Genomic DNA, 19,879 nt, shown 5'->3' with positions numbered 1-19,879 from the left:
ACACGCTGATTGAATACTTTAAACTGTTACTAATATCACGTGTGTCTGCATCTCATTAGAATAACTTGAGATGGGACTGAGAAGCAAAGTTCAAATCTAGATCTGGATCCAGACTTCTCCAAAGGTGGAGAGGGTTGGATCCTGTATTCTGCTGTGGATCTATATCAGATATTTGGATCTGAGCTTGGATTCAGATCCCCAAAATTCAAGGGGTTCTGGAATTAATGTTCTGGTCTGGGTCCATCTTTAAAGTAACCACCAACCCCTGAACCCATGGGAACATGTTTTGGGATGAATTTTAATATTCTCAAAGATGTGGGTAGCCATAAAATATGTCCAAATAAAACTAACAGCAACTCTTCAAACAAAAATCCCCTCTGTGACCAACTCCATGCAAAATGACAGGAAACAACAGGACTTTAACAATTGTCTCTAGTGTAAACACACAGCTAGAATTAAAAAAAACAGAGGAACAAAACTTTAGAGAACATTTTGTCTCTGCTGCTGAAACTAAGAGCCAACTAAAGTCTGTCTGGCTTATGAAATTTTAAAAATTCACGTAGATACCCAGTCTTTTGGCTTGATTCTGTTACCACTGAAGTCACTGGGAATTTTGCCATTGGTTTCAATGGGTGCAGTTTCAAACGATTAGAGAGCCTGGGAGGAAAAAGCCTGTTGATCTGGAAGCAGAGTGATATATACTGTACTAAAATTAACTGGAAAAGTGGATTCAATCTGCATTCATAAGTAAGAATAAGACTGCCTGTATCTGAATAACTCTATGTAGATTGTATACTTGTACCACATCTTTTAATCCATTCTATTGCTTTCCAAAAAGTATGAGACAGTAAATAAATAAAAAAAATACATAATCAAACTAGAAAAGTGTATGAATATATTTTTCCTGTAGTCACAGGAAGCTATAGGATCAACCTTCCTATAACAACAATAGGAATCCTCGGAAGTTAATTTTTCCACCAAATCTTGGACCAACTGCAGGGCTGACAACAGGAATGAGGGAAAGGGGGAAAATTGTACCAGGATCCCAAGCTCAGAGGGCCCTTCAAAACATCTGTAACATCTGTGTAAATAAAATGAAATGGGAGTGAGTGGGACCCCAGTGAACATGATGTTCCAGGGCCCCAAATTTCTCTCAGTGGCCTGACCCACTGTAAGATTTTACAAATAGGGTATTTTGTAGTTCTGCTCAGCTAGTTAGGGCAAAATCCTGGCTTAAGTGGGAATTTCCCTGAGTAAACACTGAATATAAATTTAGGATTTCATCTCAAAAGTTTAAAGGGACATTGTCAATTTAAAAACCAGCCTTTGGTATTTTTTTTAACCTGACGATTACTTTAGATAAGCTATTACCAGCAGGACAGTGGGGTGGGAGGAGGTATTGTTTCATATTCTCTGTGTATATATAAAGTCTGCTGCAGTTTCCACAGTATGCATCTGATGAAGTGAGCTATAGCTCACGAAAGCTCATGCTCAAATAAATTGGTTAGTCTCTAAGGTGCCACAAGTACTCCATTTCTTTTTGCGAATACAGACTAACACGGCTGTTACTCTGAAACCTATTGTTACTAGGGTTATTATAACTTAAATACATTAGAGCAAAACACTGTTTTTCAGTTTTTCCCATTGTTTCTTCACTTTGTGCAAGATTCTGATATTGTTACTCTGCAAGTAGTCTTATTTAGTTCAAGGAGACTTTCTGAGGAGTACAGTGCTACTCCACATGAACAGGGGCAGCTGAATCTGGTCCTCTATGCATTTGACAGCACTTTATATCAATTTCCACTGTTCTCCCAGAATAGCCAGTTTCCCTGTTGTTTGCATGGGTCTTTCACACAGCAACAAGGGAGAGCAAAACATTTTTTAAATAGGAAAGTGTGATTGAAAAACTACAAAAATTGGCAGGGAACTCACTCTCAGGTATATTAGGTGGAACTATTTTACTCATTTTTCAAACTGACTAGTTTTCAAGTTGACATCCTTTTAAAATACTGAAAAAAAGCCTGATAATGTACAGTGTGTTATTAGCAAATACTTTGACCATTAATGACATTCTTAGGGATGCATTAGCACTATTTGATCTTAACTTTGCCACTTGTGAGTTATGCAGTTATCCCTAACTCATGGAATAATGAGGCAAATTCACTGTCCACAGTTGCAGCAGCCTCTATATATACCTAACTGTTTATAAATACGATGGCTTGAATGAAGAGGGTGTAAGATTAGTTAATGAGGTGTCTAACTATATATAATAACTGCAAAGTTTGGGACAGGTTAGTCATGTTTACAAAAATGTATTTTTGGAAAACAATATACTCAGTCCAAGAAGTGAAATTATACAGGAATATCCACATTTCTCAGGTGGCAGAACAGATTCACATATTTATACATATCTATCGATCTATTAGCGTGTAAAAATATCAACCACCCCAATGCTTACGGTTTCACAGTTCAAACATCTAGTTTCGTTAGTCAGTGTTCCCTGAAAAATCTCATGCACCCAGGTGAGTTCTTGTTTATTGTTCTCTTCAGCTTCATTCATGATGCCATTTTTTAGTTTCCCATTTTGCTTTTCCTGCTTCTTCTCCTCCTGCAGGATGTCTGCAATGGTGTTTAGCAAGTAATTTAAAAATTCATGTGCATCTTGCTGCATGTAGTTGTCAAAGAGATCTGCAAAGGAGAGAGGCAGAATTGTCTCTTTCTAAAGTCCCTTTGCTCCGTGCAGGAAAGGATATACTGACATTCAGGTTTTGCTCCCAAATACAATTACAAGCCCCAATTCAGGAGTGTACTTACAAACGTGCCTAATTTAAACTTGTGAGTAATCCCACTGAGTTCGTGCTCTATGTTAGGAACGTGCTTAATTGGGGTGATAACAAACATGGGTGAGGATTGAGGGTGGGAGAGTCTGAAAGATGGGGGGGGCTTTTTCAAAGAGATATTGTTTTCCCACAGTAATTTGGTGAGTGCATTGCTCCTAAAAACATTTCCTGAATCTTTGTTTCTGTCAATAAAGCTCAATAAATCATGGGCCAGATGGTGCGCTCACATGCCCAGTCACAAACCAGAAGGAAACTCATGGGAGGCATCTCTGTGGTGATGTCATATGAGATGTTCCTATTTCAGAATTTCCTTTGAATTTTTCCATCAGCAGCTTGGTTTGCCCCATCCAGCTCTCTGTTGAAGAAGCAGGAACTTCTGTTCCCCAAATATATGTATTTTTATCTCCTACAACCCCCTCCAGCCTAGATACATGTGAATCCCTTCCCAGGGCGTTCCTTCAGAGGCACAGGGCTATCTGTGTGTAGACCCTTTGCATTGGCTCTTGGGCCACACCCACTGATATGGCGACCGTGCAGAATGAAGCTATGTTACCAGGACTGCCTCTGCCTCTGGTGCCCTTGACCCCACTTAGAAGGGAATCTCCCCAGAAGGAGTGGGCACTGTTTCTCCTGTGAAGTCACTATTTCTGGGAATGGGAGGAGCAGCAGATGCAGCTCACTGCATGCGTGCACATACGGAACCCCAGGATGTTTTGGGCTAGTGGATCTGTACTATCCACAAACCTACTGGTCACAGCACATTCATTCTTCCAGCTGCCCAAAATATCCATCTCCATCGTACTGTATAGAAAGCCACTGCAGAGCACTCCTCTGCAATGTGCAGAGCCCCTCATCCATACCCAACTGTCTGTTGCTGGCTTTCTACAGCCTGCCCCTCCGTGCAGTGGAAATATCAGTAGGGCAGCTGTGCACCCATGGAAGATTTGGCCCTTAATTGCAAATCCTAGTATGGTTATTGCCAACTACAACATTACAGACACACACACACGTACATGTATACACTAAATAATTAATATTTAGGAAACAGAGAATTAAAAGCTTATTACAAATCTAACCTGATTGATTAATTTGACCACACTGCTAGGCATTACATGAGTCTCTGAAAAGAATCAGAGTTTGCACTCACCGTTCTCCTTTCGTAACCTTGAAATGAACTTCTTTGGTGGAATCACTCCAACTTTTTTCTTCTGAGTAGCAATACTGTGGAAAAGGTCTGCCAGGCATGTCAAGAGGTTTTCCTTCTTTTTCTGCTGGGCCTTGTATGCCAACACATTCTCCCGAAATGGCCGGCAAAAATACAATGCCTGCAGCACAGAGTTACAGTAGCAGGTGTTCCCAAACTGCCAATGTAAAAGCAAAAATGCCCTGAATCCCTATGCAAGGTAATATAAACTAATCACTTCATCCAGCTTCCGCAATCTGCATCCCCAGTAGAATACCCCACCAATTACCATGCAGCTGTTGCCTGAATATAGGTTCAATACCATTTACTGGTTGTCATGCAGCAAAAACAAACTATAAATATTAAAAATTCTTAACTCGCTAGGACTGACCATAAAAGCTCCAAATGTAGGGCATCGGTTAGATGGTATTCATTGCAATGAGAGTATCTTTGATAAGAGTTCCTATAAACCAATATGCTCTGGAATGGCCCACTCCTGTTCCTGCTGAAATCAATGGCAGAACTCCCAGTGACTGCAGTAGGAGCAGAACTTAGATCAGTTTCATTCGGGACACGAAAAACACCCTTTAGACTGGATGCTTTCATCAGGTGAATAATGCTTTCTGACAGATACACCTAAGCATATGCCAAATTTTAACTCCATTCCCATTGACTTTATGCATCCTGATTTTAAAAAGTAAATATCAAAGTGGGGTTTTATAGCTAGAAAAAGATATTATTTAACTTTACTTGGGATCAGGGAAAGAAGTGGTTTATAAAATGTTAAAACTACTCGGATTTCACTAAGCTGTTCTCCTCAAAGGGTAGATGTCCTAAAATGTTTGACTTAGCAGCAACCAACTTTCAACATATTAGCTAAAATTTCCCCTGGAACACTAGGAGCACCCTCCCAAATTCTAACCTTAAATCAGTGCTGCACTGGAGAGCATTGAAATTAAAGCAGCATCAAACCATAAAAGAGTCTATATGGTTCTCATCACAATCGCTCAATATAAAACAGGAAGTATATGGTTCACCTCACAGAAATGGTACTTACATTGACCAACCCAAAGTAGTGTTCATTGATTGGAAACTGCTCTGGACCAATGTCTTTTTCCAGAGCAGAGGCATTGGTGCCCTAAAAGGGGGGGAAAAAGCCAATTATCCTCCATTTCAGATTCCAAAATAAAGTTATGAATAATCATCAGATGGAAACCATTTCCCCTTTCCTGGGAAAAGCTAATCAAGCTAAAGCTGGCGTTAGGAATGGACAATCTGGGAGCTGCTCAGGCCAACAAAGATATTTGCATTTCTAGATAATTGCCTGGCTGTAATTGGGGGGAGGGATAGCTCAGTGGTTTGAGTATTGGCCTGCTAAAACCCAGGGTTGTGAGTTCAATCCTTGAGGGGGCCATTTAGGGATCTGGGGCAGAAATTGGGGATTGGTCCTGCTTTGAGCAGGGGGTTGGACTAGATGACCTCCTGAGGTCCCTTCCAATCCTGATATTCTATGATTCTGTGATCCTGTAGTCTCAAGTAATGGTTGATTTCAGGTGAGCAGGACACTGTATTGATAGTCTCCCCACCATAACTTTCCTGCATGAAGGAGTTCATGCGGTTTGAGGAGAGGCAGAGGAAACAATGTTCATTAGTTATATTCCCACTGAGACAAGTAAATGAAAAGCAGAGTGCAGGATCCTTCCTTTCTGAGTTGGAACTGACAACCACATAGTTCCCTCTACCCTTATCTATTGATTATTCTATCATCCAAAAGCCCAGTCTATCTCCCTGCTGTATATAACATGCCAATATTTTAAGGCCAGGAGGAACCACTGTGACTGCCTCATCTACCTGCATAGTACAGGCTATGGAATTTCACCAAGTGAATTCTGCATCAAGCCCATAACTACAGCATATCTTTAAGAAAGACATCCAGTCTTGATTTAAAGACTTCGAGTGATGGAGAATCCACCACATCCTTAGGCAACCTGCTGCAACACATAATAACCCTCATGGTTTAAAAATTGCACCTTATTTCTAGTCTGAATTTGTCTAGTTTCAGCTTCCAGCCATTAGATCTCATTGTGTCTTTTTCTGCTAGATTAAGCAGCCCTTTATTAGATACAGTCCTCTAATATCAGGTACTTAAAGATTGTGATCCGTCACTTTTCAACCTTCTTGTGGTTAAACTAGTCTCATTATAAGGTAGATTTTTGTAATTATTATTGTAGTTCTTTTCTGAATCCTTTCTAATTTGTCAACATCTTTTTTGAAACTGTGGACGCCAGAACTGGACACAGTTATTCCAGCAGTGATCTTATTAATGCCATATGGAGTGATAATGCCACCTCCCTTTTTCTATTCGATATTCCTGGGTTTATAAATCCAAGGATTACGTTAGGTCTCTCAACCACTGCTTGGCACGTGGAGCTCATGTTCAACTAGTTATCCACCATGGTCCCCGAGTTACTTTCAGAGTCACTGCTTTGCAAAGTACAGTCCCTGATTCTGTAAGGTGACCTCCATGGATCTATCTTGCCTGGGATCAGTGTCAGGCTAATCAGCCTATATTTCCCCGGGTCATTCCTTTTACCCTTTTTAAATGTTGGCACAACATTAGCTTTTTTCCAGGCCTCTGGAGCTTCCGGAGGGTTCCAAAATTTGTTCAGTACAAATATTACTGCCTCAGAGAGCTCTTCGGCCAATATCTTTAAATATGCCGATTATAGGTTTCAGTGATTTTTTTAATGTTACTTTTTTTTTTTCTAAAAAGTCTGATCTAAATTTCTGTACTACTCCCATCATCAGCCAATTCCTTGTCATACTGGATTATTATCTCCTGTCACTCACTGCAAGAAGCTGTTTCTTTTCAGATGAATCAGCGGTCTGAAAATTGACACAGATGTTGTTGGTGACCCTGAAACCTTCCAAGTAAAACAACTTGCTTGAAGTTAGTAGCTTCCAATACAGTTTCAAATAACTTGCATGTCATATCCCTTTTTCAGACCCTTCCACCTCCCACACCGTTCATCTTAACTCCTGGGGGGCAAGTACATGTTTGAGTGTGTTAATATTTCCCAAATGTGCCACCTAAAAACAAAATACTTTACTTCATTTCTGTCAAGCCACAATGGGGCTCAGTTCTCCAGTTCGTTCTAGCAGAGCTCAGATGTAGAGGGTGTGCGGGTGGAGGAACAGGGAGCCAATTGTGGTTCCTTGATTGTCAGCCACCTTGCCGCAGCAGAAGTTAGAGCAATAGGGGGTGTTCTCCAACTTCTGCCACTAGCATGCAGTCACATTACACCAGTAGAGGAACAAGGGAAGTGGCCCCCTTTTGCCCCCCACAATTCCAGACATGCTTTTGTATTCTCCCTGTACTGTGGGGTGTTAAGAGAAGCTGGCACAGGAAATATCAAAATGAATTAAGTAGCTGCAATGCATTCACTGTTGAGACAGACTCCTACCAGAAACTCACATTTAATGACAAAAAAAGAGAAGTGTTCATATGAAATTGTTATTGGCTGCATCTCAAGGCAGAAGAAAATATGACATGCTGCATACATTGCAAACTCCACGTGAGGATAAGTGTACTTGCTGGGAATGACAGCCTCCATTTCTCAGCTACTACTCAACAAAGACACACTGATTTAGCAAAGCACAAAACAGCTGTTGCTGAGAGGGAGGAAAAGGTATTAATCTAAGATATATAAAAGGCTAGTAGGAAAGAAAACTGCCATCATTGTTGGTCGTAAAACTTTGCCTGATTTAAAAAAAGGTTCTCATGAGTAAGTCTGGAAGTATAACGTTTCTTTTGGAACTAAACTGTCTTTGGGTTGATAAGTTACTCAGATCAAAGCACAGGTATAAGAGCTCAGAAAAAACTGGCAGTTTAAGTTCATCTTATTGTCCAATAGACTTTCTTCTGTTAGGTGACTAGCATTCAAATCACCCCTGGACAAAGACAGTTCAGAACATTGTTTTAGCTTTGCAGAAAGTTTCTTGACCTATAAAAAAAAAGTCTAAAAGGCCTTAGGAAATAATGACCTGTAACATCCCACTTTTTTTGTAACCCACTGTGTAGAGGGTAGGTGTATCATTAAACCTGTAGAGGGCAAATGCTATGCTTATAAATTACTCCTGTAGGGTCCACTTGTCAATTCTCAAAGACCTGACTCCATGGTTTCTTATTTGAGAGAATGCCCAATGGCTTGGACAGATCTTCCTATTATTTAAAATATCTCCTAAACATTGTGAGAAACTGCAAGAATGAGAATTTAATAGATGAACCACCACTGAAAATCAAGTAGTCCATGATGTGCACTATCCAGCTGTGTATTGTGCAATCTGAGCTACCCCCTTCTGTTTCAAAAGTAGGCCTTGAACATGGCAATTATACACTATACTTTACATCATCTTTGGAGAAAATAAAACAGGGAGAGCCAAATTTAGCCATCGGGTAAGCTAACACAACATCCACTGATTTCATGGGGAGTTGTGCCAGCTTACATCAAGGGTGAATTCAGCTTGGTAACTACTACTTTAAGGTGCCTGAGAAGGTACTGTCAAAATTACATAGAGAGACTGGAGGCTGTAAACTGCTGAAAAGTCTAGAGAATTGATTTTTAACAGCAGATGCATTTCCCATACAGAAGAAGAAAGATCTATACAGCATACATAAAAAAAAAAAAAAAAAAAACACACCTCCGACTTTACATTGTAAATGTTTAGGATAGGAAGGCTCCCCAATAAGCAATGGAGCTCAGAGAAGAAGGGAAAAGTTTTGACATATCCCACGTAGGCCATGTCTACACTAGGAACATGTATCATATTACAAGCATTTAACCAATGTTTCAACTAACATGATGTTAAACATGATTTCACCCCAGTGTAGAAATAGACAAGTCATGTTTAAAAAAACATGTTAGTCATTGTGATTAACCTACCCTAGAGTTATCCATGACCAATTAATAATTTTTAAATTATTACTGTCCTGGTTACACAGGGTTGCTAACTTTGGTTGGACAAATTCATGGAGATTTCTTTAATTAAAGAAAAATCTTTAATTCTTGGAGACTCCAGGAAAATCCTGGAGGGTTGGCAACCCTATGGTTATACTCAAAGCAAAATCATATTTATTAATATACTAATTAAACTGTATAATACCTTTTCCCACTGTAAACATGATCCTATTCTGTATCTCCACCAGGACTTTTGGCAAAGTTTTCCTAATATTGCTAATCCAATTCAGTTCCATCAGAAGTAGCAACGGTGAGAGTCCTAATTATAGACAAGGATCCTGCACTGAGGAGGCCCTACAGAGACAGACACAGGACTGGGATTTTAGGGTGTTAATTCCCAGACAGGATTCAGAGGCAACAGATTTGGTGAGCTGAACATATTTAGCTTAAAAGAAGAGTATGTTGCTAAAGGGGGCTGTGGTGACCAGAACTCAGGGCATGGAGCTCTTGAGAAACAGACAAAGTACGCTTATAGTTTGTAGTCTGGATGAAATCCTGGCCCCACTGAAGTCAATGGGAGTTTTGCCATTGACTTCACTTGAGTCAGGAGTTCACCTTTAGCATTTTGAAATTTACTGCTCATAAACCAGCATGGAAGGAACACAACTAGAGACTTTTGTCAAGTTTGTGTCAGTTTGCGTTAAACCAAGACTTCTGCAATAGAACCATAGCCCATGAGTGTGCTTTAATCTTTTCTCTTGTTTTGTCCCTGGCCCTATTGCACTTGAGTTTGCTAAATATCATCTCAACTCAAATGGCTGATAATGATTTTTGCACTGGAGGGCCACGTGAAACAAGAAAGAATAGAAGATTTACTAAATTATGATTGTTCATTCTCAAAATTATTGTGGAAATAATGAAGCAAAGACCAATGTTTAGTTTATTGCATACATAAACCAACAGCCCCCAAAAAACCCAAACTGATGAACATGATTAAATCAGATTAGATTGTAAACTCTGCAAGGCAAGGAGAGAATCTTCATTTGTTTGCAAATACCTAGCATAGTTTTCAGAACTGTATAGTTAATTAGTTGTAATTACTTTGCCTCCTATTTTGATTATGAGTCTTCACATTCTACCCCTTATTTTATAGACTACCCTGGAACACTATCCAAGTATGGCAAATTTTTTATATGTACTCTTTGGAAGAAGGGCTTATCAGCTACCTCCAAGGCACAAAATACTGCCTTTTGGACAATGTAGTCTAGGTCATTACTGTACATAAGTGCAAGAGGCCAATTAGTTGAGAATCTCAAGAACAAGACTAAAAACTGAATTCTTCTCATGGAAGTATGTGCATAGCTCCCACTGACTTAAATGGCAAAGAACAGCTGTCTACGGAGATACTGCAAGATTTGTGTTATGTCTGGTCTGATTTCTTCATTAATCATTTAGAATACAGTAATACCAGTCATGATAGAAAAATGATATAAAGAATCTGATATTAAAAATATGGGCAAAAATATAACAAAATATTTGTTTTTGAAAAATATAAACTAATGTATCTTGGCTAAAATAATTAAAATCCAGATATTTATTGGGAGTTAAAAAATGGAAACCAGTGAATCTGAAAAACTAGGGACAGAGGATGCAAATTAGATATGATTTTGCAGTGTGATAAAGTTAAGCACATGCATATTTGCTCTAAATACATGAATAGTTCTACTAAAGTCAATCCAGAGGGAAAATTAAAAGTTTTTTTAATGTTCACTTCAGGGAGCACAACAAATAGATATTCTTCTGAGAAAATAATATATTAGAACTGTAAACTCAATATTAATGACCATGGAGAAATAAAAGGGAAGATGAGAAATAGTAATAGGGTTGCTACTGCAAGAGAAATGAAAAGTATAAGAACATAAGAAAATGATCATGAAAGACACAGATAAAAGTAAATTGTGAAAACAAACATTTAACAAATAAATATATAAGGAGCAAGAGATTAATGAAAAGAAACTGCCACTGAGAGGAAGTAAGGGTCAGACATGGCTAGGAACGAAACAACACCTTTTTGCCTTACTGTTCATTAGGAAAAGTGAGCAAAACATGCTAGAAGTCAAGAAGTTTCCTGGGGGAAGAACATGAAAGCTTAAAACAAATGAAGGGTGACACCAGAACTGGTAAAAGAGAAATTATAATAAAACTAGAAATGGCTGCAGGGCCAGGCAGCCCTCATCTCAGAATTTTGAAAATGGTAGTCTATAAGAGGGGAGGAGAAAGAAAGAAAGAGATGTAGACCTTTCTTTCTGTGTGTAGCAAGCCAGCCTTGCCTGCTAACAGCAGTGCAATGTAATAGGGAGGAGAAAGAGCTATTGTGTGTAAAATCAGAGCTCAGCTCCCAGAGTCAACGTGAGCAGAAAGGGAGTGCAGACAAGAGAGAAAAGGAGTACTTGTGGCACCTTAGAGACTAACCAATTTATTTGAGCATAATCTAACACGGCTGTTACTCTGAAACCAGACAAGAGAGAGTGCACCTTACATCCCACTCAAGCTATTCCTCCTAACAGACACACAAAGTAGCACTGACAAGAGTTAGGCCTCATCTACACTCAGGAACAACTCATTTTCACCCATCAGTGACCAGCAATCGGTATAGCAGTAGTAGCACCGACAAGGGCAGGCTGGAGTATAGCTGTTTGAAAAACAGAATTCCCATACCACAGGAAATTCCAAGAGTTCCAGATTTTATTTCATCCCAAAATGGAATGGAAAGTTGAAATTCAGAAATTTTCATTGAACAAAATATTTCAAAAAATTTCATTTCAACTTCAGAGCAATGTTCCATTTTGATAAGATCCAAAGGTTTTGTTTTGACTTTCATTTTGACTTTTATTATACGATATTATAAAATATAAGATAAACGTCAAAATTATCAAATTGAAATGAAACATTTTGATAATTTCCCATATAATATTTTGATGAAATCAACACATTCAAACAAAAGTTTTTATTTAATCAAATTGGCATTTTCTGATGGGAAAACACTCCAATGGAAAATTTTCAATCAACTCTACAACTGAGTGATTTGGGGTTTGCCCCTGCTGGGAGAATGAAAAGAGATGAGCCAAACATATTTCAAATGGGTGCAAGGAAGGAAGAAGTGAACTACAGATCTATAAAGCGGGAAAGCTGCAGAAGGAGCTTGATCACAATTGGTCACAGGCAGCTGAACCGTCTCCTGAGCAGCTGTCACTGCCTGGACTCCCCCAGCTCTGGTTCCAACAGGAGGCTGCTTCCCAATGTCTCCTTCCCCATCCTTGATGCCTCTGAGCCCAGCAGAAGCAGGTTCAGCTGCCTCTCCCCTCAATCACTGCTCTCTGATGCTCTGAGATCAGAGGAGAGAGTCTCCTTCTCCACTGCCTACTGCCACTGCTGAGCCTGCAGCACCAACATCCCAGAGGATAGGTAGCAAGCAAGCTCAGAGAGGTAAGGCAACTGCCTAAAACTGGGTGGGGAAAAGGGGTGGAGAAAGAAGAGGAGTGTAAGTGTCCATAAGGAGAAGGCAAGAAATTCACAAGACAGGGCAGGGAGGGAAGGTGGTCATAGTGGGAACGCACATGCACAGAAAGGTAAGTTAATGAACAGACTGACTGACAAGGTAGTTCAGCCCTCGTCACCCAATGAGTTTGACACCCCTGTTTTAAACTAACTGATTAGGGACAACATAGAACAATTGCAGAGGAAAAGTATGGATAGTCTTCTTATCATATGCACAACATGCCTCAAGTGGAACATGACCAGGATTCATCACCAAATTTGATCTGCTGGTTGGCTCATTAGCTTCCCCAGCCTGGGCTGGGTACTGACAGGGAATGTGACGTGAATGCTGATCCATGCCCCCCAGTATGGATAGTGAAAATTATTAACATGGAATTATACAAGGTCTCTTATTTTTCCCTCACCAGCATCCTTCAAAAATGTACCAGTTTTTCCTTTCAGTATCTCCAAACTATATCTCTACCTAAAATGAAGGGGCTGGAGAGGGAAAAGTAAGTTTTTAGAATAAAGTTGTGTCAAAATTGAGGCCAAAGTTTCTAAATGTGGTTGCCTAAAATTAGGGACCTACTACATGTGGTTTGATTTCTCACAGGCGATGAGGATATACGTGTGTGTGTGAGAGAGAGAGAGAGAGACCGACCAGAAACCTGGGCAAGGAAGAAAAGATGTGTAATTATTTGTACTGTACTCTCATTTATAGAGATGGCATTCAGAATAGTGGCAGCAGAAGTATAGGAGGAGTTTTTCTATCTCAGAATCAGAATTCATGACAGAGTAAAGTGGACTGTATTATTTACAATCCAGAAAAGAATATAGCAGATAGTGAAAAGAAGCTAATCAACCTTCAAAGTATATCAGCCTGCTTTTTTCTAATGTTATAATAAGTGCCATAAAATGCACTTATTATAATAGCTGCAGCAGCAAAACAACTAACCAAAATAATGTAATTTCTTTTGGCTGAGCAAAGCTCATCAGAAGAAACAAGTCGTATGTATAAAAATTATGCACACTGGAGACCGCACTTCTAAAAACTGGAATCTAAATTGTGCCTTCAACTATATTTTCACAACTAAATGTTCACAGTGCTTCATTAATCTACCCATAAATAATTTCAGATAGCTAGTTTATTGCCTAGACAGTGAGAGACTGCCCAAAGTTTTTCTTGTTAGACGAAATTTCCAAAATTAAAATGGTCACATCATCTGTTCTATAATAATTTTAACCACTATCAAGTATAATGTCAATTTAAAACTCATGGTACTAACCTCTGCACCTCAAGTATACTTGTGTTGCAGAGAGCAGAATCTGGCTCAGAACCTGTGTTTATAGAAATAACTAGAATTTACATCGTTTCCAGAATTTAACATTTTTCAAACTTGTCTCTGTAGCTAAGATCCTGGTATTGCTAACTCCCATCACTCAAACAATCCTGACACTTTTAAAAATAATAAAATATTGAGTTATTTTTAATCTGACTTCTGGGTTTTGAGCTTTTCATGGTTTCAAGCTTTCCTCCATAGCCACAAAGGCTAGACGCTTAGTTTTTTAATGAAAACTGGGATTCTCATGCATTCACATAACTCCTGGAGCTGGCCTGGGACTTTAAGAAAAGCACCAGTTATTGTGAGACTTGATAAAATCTTGAGTTGGAAAAACTAAAGCCATGCTTATATAGAGTAGAAAACCAAATTAACTTGAAGGGGGTTTTTTGTACTGTAACTTGTTACTGAACTCATATTTATACATTGTATAGGATTACCAAACAAACATGTCAGAGTCTACTGTAACTACAATGTATGTGACATCTGTGATACATTGTATGACAAGAGATCCTCACAAGTTGTGTCATGCTCCCACTATGCATGAAACTGACACATATCATCTTTCAGTGGAGATCAGGTGGTTTCAAACACTATTGAAAAATGTTGGGAAGGGGATATAAAACCTGCTTTTAGCAGGACAACACAAAGGTGTATTTCTCTTGTTCAGAGCAGAACAGAGCTTGTCAGGTCTCCCTATACAAAAACAAACAAACAAACATATACATTTAATAAATTATTAGATGTAGTTCTTACACAAGACAGCAACATTCTCTATGCTGCAGCCTGAGCTGAACTCAGAGTCCTAGGCCGAATCAGAAGGCCATCAACAAAGAAACGCACTGCAGAGGATTTCAGTAACAGTCTAAAAATTCCAACATGCTTATTCACCTCTGGACCAAACATTCGATGCTCTAGTCACACTGGTTGTCTTCAAGGGGCTTTACAGAAGAGGATTACAATGCAAGTTTAATATGGGTACAATATGAGTAAATACAGGTACTAAAAATAAAAGTCCCTAATTTCACCTGGACTCCCTTCAGCTGGGGTATCATTAAGGCATGGACATTCCCTAGAACCAAGTTTCTCAAATATATCATACTATTCTTCCCCAAGCAATATTGCTAATAAACACTTTTATATCACCTAACATGATTAGAGCACTGTACACACATTTGACTAACAACTTTTCATAGCATCTGTCAGGCATGTAAGAAGAGAGAGTTGGACTCCCCTACAATACATCTGAGCAGAGCGGGTGGATCCCACCAGTCACACAAGAGTCCCATTCACTTCACTGGAGCACCACGTGAATGCAGGGGTGCACCTGTGCAGAACAAGTTGCAAAATCAGGGCTTTAGACCTCACCTACCAGTGATGACAATTTTGTTTCTAATTGTGGGGACAGTACAAAGACAAAGCACGTGGCCTTTATTGGTCTGTTTTGGAAGTTGTGGGTTTATTTGTTTAACACCTGGACAGGGATATCTGCTAAGTTCTTTTACTGGGTCACTTCTGCTCAGTTAGTGTTGCCAACTCTTTTGCTTTGGGCTCAATAAATGAGGACTCATCTATTGAATATGCAGTACTAGATTTTTATTTTTTTTTTAACAAGTTAAAATATTCTCCTTCACACACTTGTTTCTCTACACCTGTTTTGGCCTTCCTGGAAGAGGTCAGTGCCTCGCCATAAACAGGAGACCAGACTTACAATTTGACATACTATACCCTCAGGCAGCCAATTAAATCATAACAAGCATTCTTCCTGCGACTCTGACTAACCCAAGTTAGATCCAGCCAATTTCACGCTGTTAATTCTCACTGTATTCATTTAATCTAGAGACCAGCATTTAAAAATTTCCAAACAAAATATCCTTGATTAATAGAGGACTAGAATCCAAAACCTATAATCCATCATTACATGACAAATATTTATAGCAGTGTAGGTGAGCAAACACCAAGTAAGCAAGGGTTTTTATTCCGTGCATTCTGTGTACACACCTTCAAATGGAAGGGGAACTAGAAGGATAAAGGGAAAAGAACAGAGTGAATTTTTAAAATTCCTTTCAACTAGGTAATGAACTCCAAATATATTTCTCCTTTAACTGGTTAATTCTTAGGCCAAAGAAGAATTGAGCCATTTGGTGTCAAGCACTGAGATATGGTCTGGGATTAAGACCTGGGCATTAATAGTTCTAGCTGGAATTTATAATAACCGATCTCTAGGGTTGACTTAAATCAATCTTCATTCACCCTTCTCCAATCCCACTCTTAGTGCCTTTTTCTCTCCTTTGGATTTTATGCATTTTGTTCTTGTCTTCCCTCCATTTTATTTGTGTCAGTCTCTCTCCTCCCTACTTCTTACTTCTCTTGCCCCTCTGTTTTGGGAGCCTTTTATGATCCACATGCCTCCCCCTGCAACAGGCCACCCACTGCAGCAGTCCTCCCATATGGGGTTGACATAGCTTCCTCTGGAGTCCATTGATAGAGCTCCTTCGTTCAGCTGAAAGTCATTGGTAGAGAAACAAAGCATTGTTGCAACCCCAATACCATGAAGGGAGCAAGAAACCAAACTTGGTCCTGAACATGAGGCTTCACTAGACCATCCCCTTCTTCTGTTCTTGTGTCTCTTTCCTGTTTGAGAGCCTAATTCTCCTCTTTAGTCCTACACTCGTAGGATGCTACTTGTACAGCTGCCTACTGATGGTGGCAAGAGCAAGTAAAACTGATGCAAGCCTAGTTGGTTTTGCTCTGTGGTTCTTCTAGACCTTGGGGAAAGCACAAATGCATCCCTCTAAAATAATGTGGGTAGGTGGGGGTGGAAACATAGGATTCTTAAGACATCATGCCAATGTTAAACTCTTGTAGCCCTCTAACAATCTCCAGCTTTGTTTCATGCGGTGCTGTAGCATGCAGTCTAGGCGTGATCGCACCCACCATTCATCAAACACTGAAAACTGAAGCCTGCCTATAGGGTAAGGTAAGTAACTCCAGGTTTTCTCCCCAAATACTGTATGGTTTCCTATATATTTCTTTGTAGTATACTTGCCTCCTATTCCACAGGGTTAAAAAAACAAGAACAATGAAAACTTTAGGAAACCACGTTGGGGAGGGGAGGCAAGAACTCAGATTATTTTACCCTAGGGATTCTCAACCTTTTTCATAATGTGACCCCTAAATTCAATCCTCCAGTAATGCACCTCAGAACAGGTGCTCCAAAGGTGGCAATGAGGACCTTGGAAAAGTGGGGGTGGGGACATTCCTAGCATCCAAGAATGACTGGTTGCAAGTGACTATCAAACCGACTTCAGCATAAGACTGGAGACATTGAATGGGAGCAGACTTACAACCCTCACCCCCTTGGACAACTGCTGGTGACCCCCAAGGGAATCATGAGTCACAGGTTGAGAACCACTGCCTTACCCTATAGGCAGGCTCCATTCTCCAGTGCTGATGAATGGTGGGTGTGACATCACCAGCAAAGGGCATGCTGGGGCACCACATGGAAGGAAGCTGGCAACTGCATGTAACTGTTCTTGCAGAACCTGAAAACAAGGGGGGAAAACATAAACTACAACAACAAAGGGTGTTGAAATGTGTTCTTAGCCTATTTATTTTGGGCATTTATCACCTACCCCATAAATTGCTTTTCGCAGCAGGTCCATTAAAACCTTTGAGCCCTTAAACTATAACCAAATGAATCTTAAAAATCCAAAGACAATGTGGTCTAATAAGCAAACCCCAAAATCTGTACAGTCAAAATGAAAACCATATTCAAATGTGTAAAGAAATCTTCCTGTCATATCTTATAGGGGTTAAAAGCAGCAAGACCCAACACAAACTGAAATGAAACAATGTTTTAAATTTATTTTTCTTACCTTTTAGACTGGGGGTGGGGAGCCTTAAGTGTTTCAAAAATATAACAGAAACATCTTGGGCCAAAGCCAATTCTCATTTACTGTATATCCCCTGCAATCCCCATTGGTGTATAAAATCAACAGATTCTGATCCTGTGGCCATTTTCAAAAATGGGTGCCTACGGCTAGGCTCCTAAATCCACAGTCATAAGCCTAAATAAGTGGCTTGATTTTCAAAACAGCTGAGCACCACCTGCTTCTCTTGACTTCAGCAGGAGTCTTTGGGTGCTCAGTGGATTTTAAAATCAGGCCACTTTTTTTGGAGCCTCAGTATGGATTTAGGAACCTACTTTTAGGAATCCAGTTTTAGAAATATTGGCTCAAGTGTTTAATTGGGGCCACAAGGTGGGGACACAAGCTGCAAAGTTGTCAGCCTGTGTCAATGTCACAGGACAAAGGATGAGACCCTCCACTGTTCTGAACTCCTTGCCATACCTAGATCCAGTGGGGTGGCTGGACAGCTGAGCTCTGAACTCTCCCATGGTTGGGGTTTGGGGAGACAGGATGAATGTCTCCATTCAGTGCAAGGAGTCAGTAGAAGCTCTTCAAGCCATTGACTACCCTGTTTTGAATTAAATCTCATGCTTATCTTTACATGGCCTTCACCCACTCCCAGATCTCCCCAGCCTCCAGCGAGGGGATTAGACAGGAATAGCCATAACTTGACTCCCCGGTGCACCTGGAGAGGAGTCTCCTCCCTGCCCCTTCCCTCCGCCCATTCTGATGTTGCCCCCTGGGGGTTGTCGAGTTGCGACCCCCGCCCCTGAAGCCAGCCTGCAGGTCAGCGAGTACTCACCATATTACAGATGGAGGCGATGTTTCTGACAGTCATTAGTCTAAAGGTTGCAGTGATCCCACACCGCCATCTTTATAAGGTAAAAACAGACATGCTCGTGGTTGGAAGATCGCGGGGAGGGGAGGAGGAGGACCCGAGGTTACGCTGGGGGGGCTGGGAGAAAAGTCGGCGCAGGGGGGTAAACACCCGCTAAACCCCCCTCTGCAGCAGGGAGGCAACTAGCGGAAAGCGCCTCGACTCCTCCCGCTCCTGCCTCAAAGCCCAAGAGCCGCCGGCGGGCGGCGGCTGCTCCTCCGCAGGGCTGGCCGGCAGATTTAACAGCGCTGCCCCAGCAGCCGCAGCAGCATGCCTCCCGCCCCCGCTCCGCTCGCTCCCCCTTTACTGCATGGGGAGATCAGCCGCGCCGCTGTGCCAGCCAGGGCCGTGTTAATCGCCCCCTTCCTCCGCCTTCCCTGGCGGCCGCTGCTGCCGCTCTTCGCTCCATTGCAGCGCGGCGCCCGGTGATCAACTTTGACAGCGCCGGCGACGGGCGGGTCGGCGCTGGTAATTGGCGTGCCCCGGCACCAACCGGCAGAGCGCGTCCCGCGGAGGCGGCTGGTGCAGCAGCCAATGCGGTGCATGGGCGGAGAAGGCGATCGCTCCCTCCTCGCTCCCCGCGGCTCTGGCGGGGCTTCCGGGCGTTCCACTCTCCGCAGGCTGAAGGGGCCCTGGGCCCAGATCCGTAGGTGCTGGAAGTAGGGGTGGGGTGCGGGAGGTGCTGCAGCACCCCCAGACTTGAAGGGGTGTCCAGTCCATACAGGATTTACAGTTTGGTTCAATGGGGCAGAGCGCTCCAACTCTACACATTGTCCCAGCGCCCCGCCCAGATCCTTTAGTTCTGACAAGTGCAAAAGGAAATTCCCGCTGAATTGAAAGGGACGAAAGGATCTGGCTGAGAGCCCCAGGAAGGGGAAGAGCGCCCCGCTCCCCATTTGCGTCTATGATGTAACAACATAAAAGCACAAGGCAGAGCTGCTGAGGGGTATTAGCTGGGGAAAGGTCGTTTGCTTTTAGATTTATTTGCTGCTTCAGTTGAGTTGTTTGTGATGTGTGCTAAGAGAAATACAAATTTTATTAAAGCTAATGTTAAAAAATATATATATATATAATACATAGGTTGGGAAAAGTGGCTGTACATCTGGGTATAGTGCTTAGATTATCCACAAATATAAAGTTAGTTTTTAAAAGTCATACAATACATAGAGTACGTAATCAGCAATAACCCAAATTTTAGGTGACTAGATTTAACAATACAGTTTAGATATTATA

The 19,879-nt window shown here is 41.0% G+C and overlaps 1 protein-coding gene across 6 annotated transcripts in view; it reads right to left on the bottom strand.

Annotated features, from left to right (window-relative positions):
- Nucleotides 1-19,037, bottom strand: part of USP46 (ubiquitin specific peptidase 46) — a 35,462-nt gene extending 16,425 nt beyond the window's left edge. For 2 of the 6 annotated variants that reach the window (XM_077815642.1, XM_077815645.1), the window contains exons 1-4: nucleotides 18,572-19,037; nucleotides 5,081-5,161; nucleotides 3,988-4,201; nucleotides 2,459-2,688 (exon numbers count right to left, since the gene is read on the bottom strand). In XM_077815642.1, coding sequence (XP_077671768.1) covers nucleotides 2,459-2,688; nucleotides 3,988-4,201; nucleotides 5,081-5,161; nucleotides 18,572-18,607 — 561 coding nt within the window. In that variant the 5' untranslated portion in view covers nucleotides 18,608-19,037. Of the gene's footprint in view, nucleotides 1-2,458; nucleotides 2,689-3,987; nucleotides 4,202-5,080; nucleotides 5,162-14,614; nucleotides 14,686-17,281; nucleotides 17,483-18,571 lie in introns of those variants that run through there. The other 4 variants (XM_077815641.1, XM_077815640.1, XM_077815643.1 and 1 more) reach the window with 4 other exon arrangements.
- Nucleotides 19,038-19,879: the final 842 nt, after the last annotated feature.

This window comes from Eretmochelys imbricata, chromosome 4, assembly GCF_965152235.1.
Source record: "Eretmochelys imbricata isolate rEreImb1 chromosome 4, rEreImb1.hap1, whole genome shotgun sequence".
Classification (NCBI taxonomy): domain Eukaryota; kingdom Metazoa; phylum Chordata; order Testudines; family Cheloniidae; genus Eretmochelys; species Eretmochelys imbricata.
The sequence above is the reverse complement of the archived record's forward strand: the minus strand, read 5'-3'. Positions and strand labels throughout refer to the sequence as shown.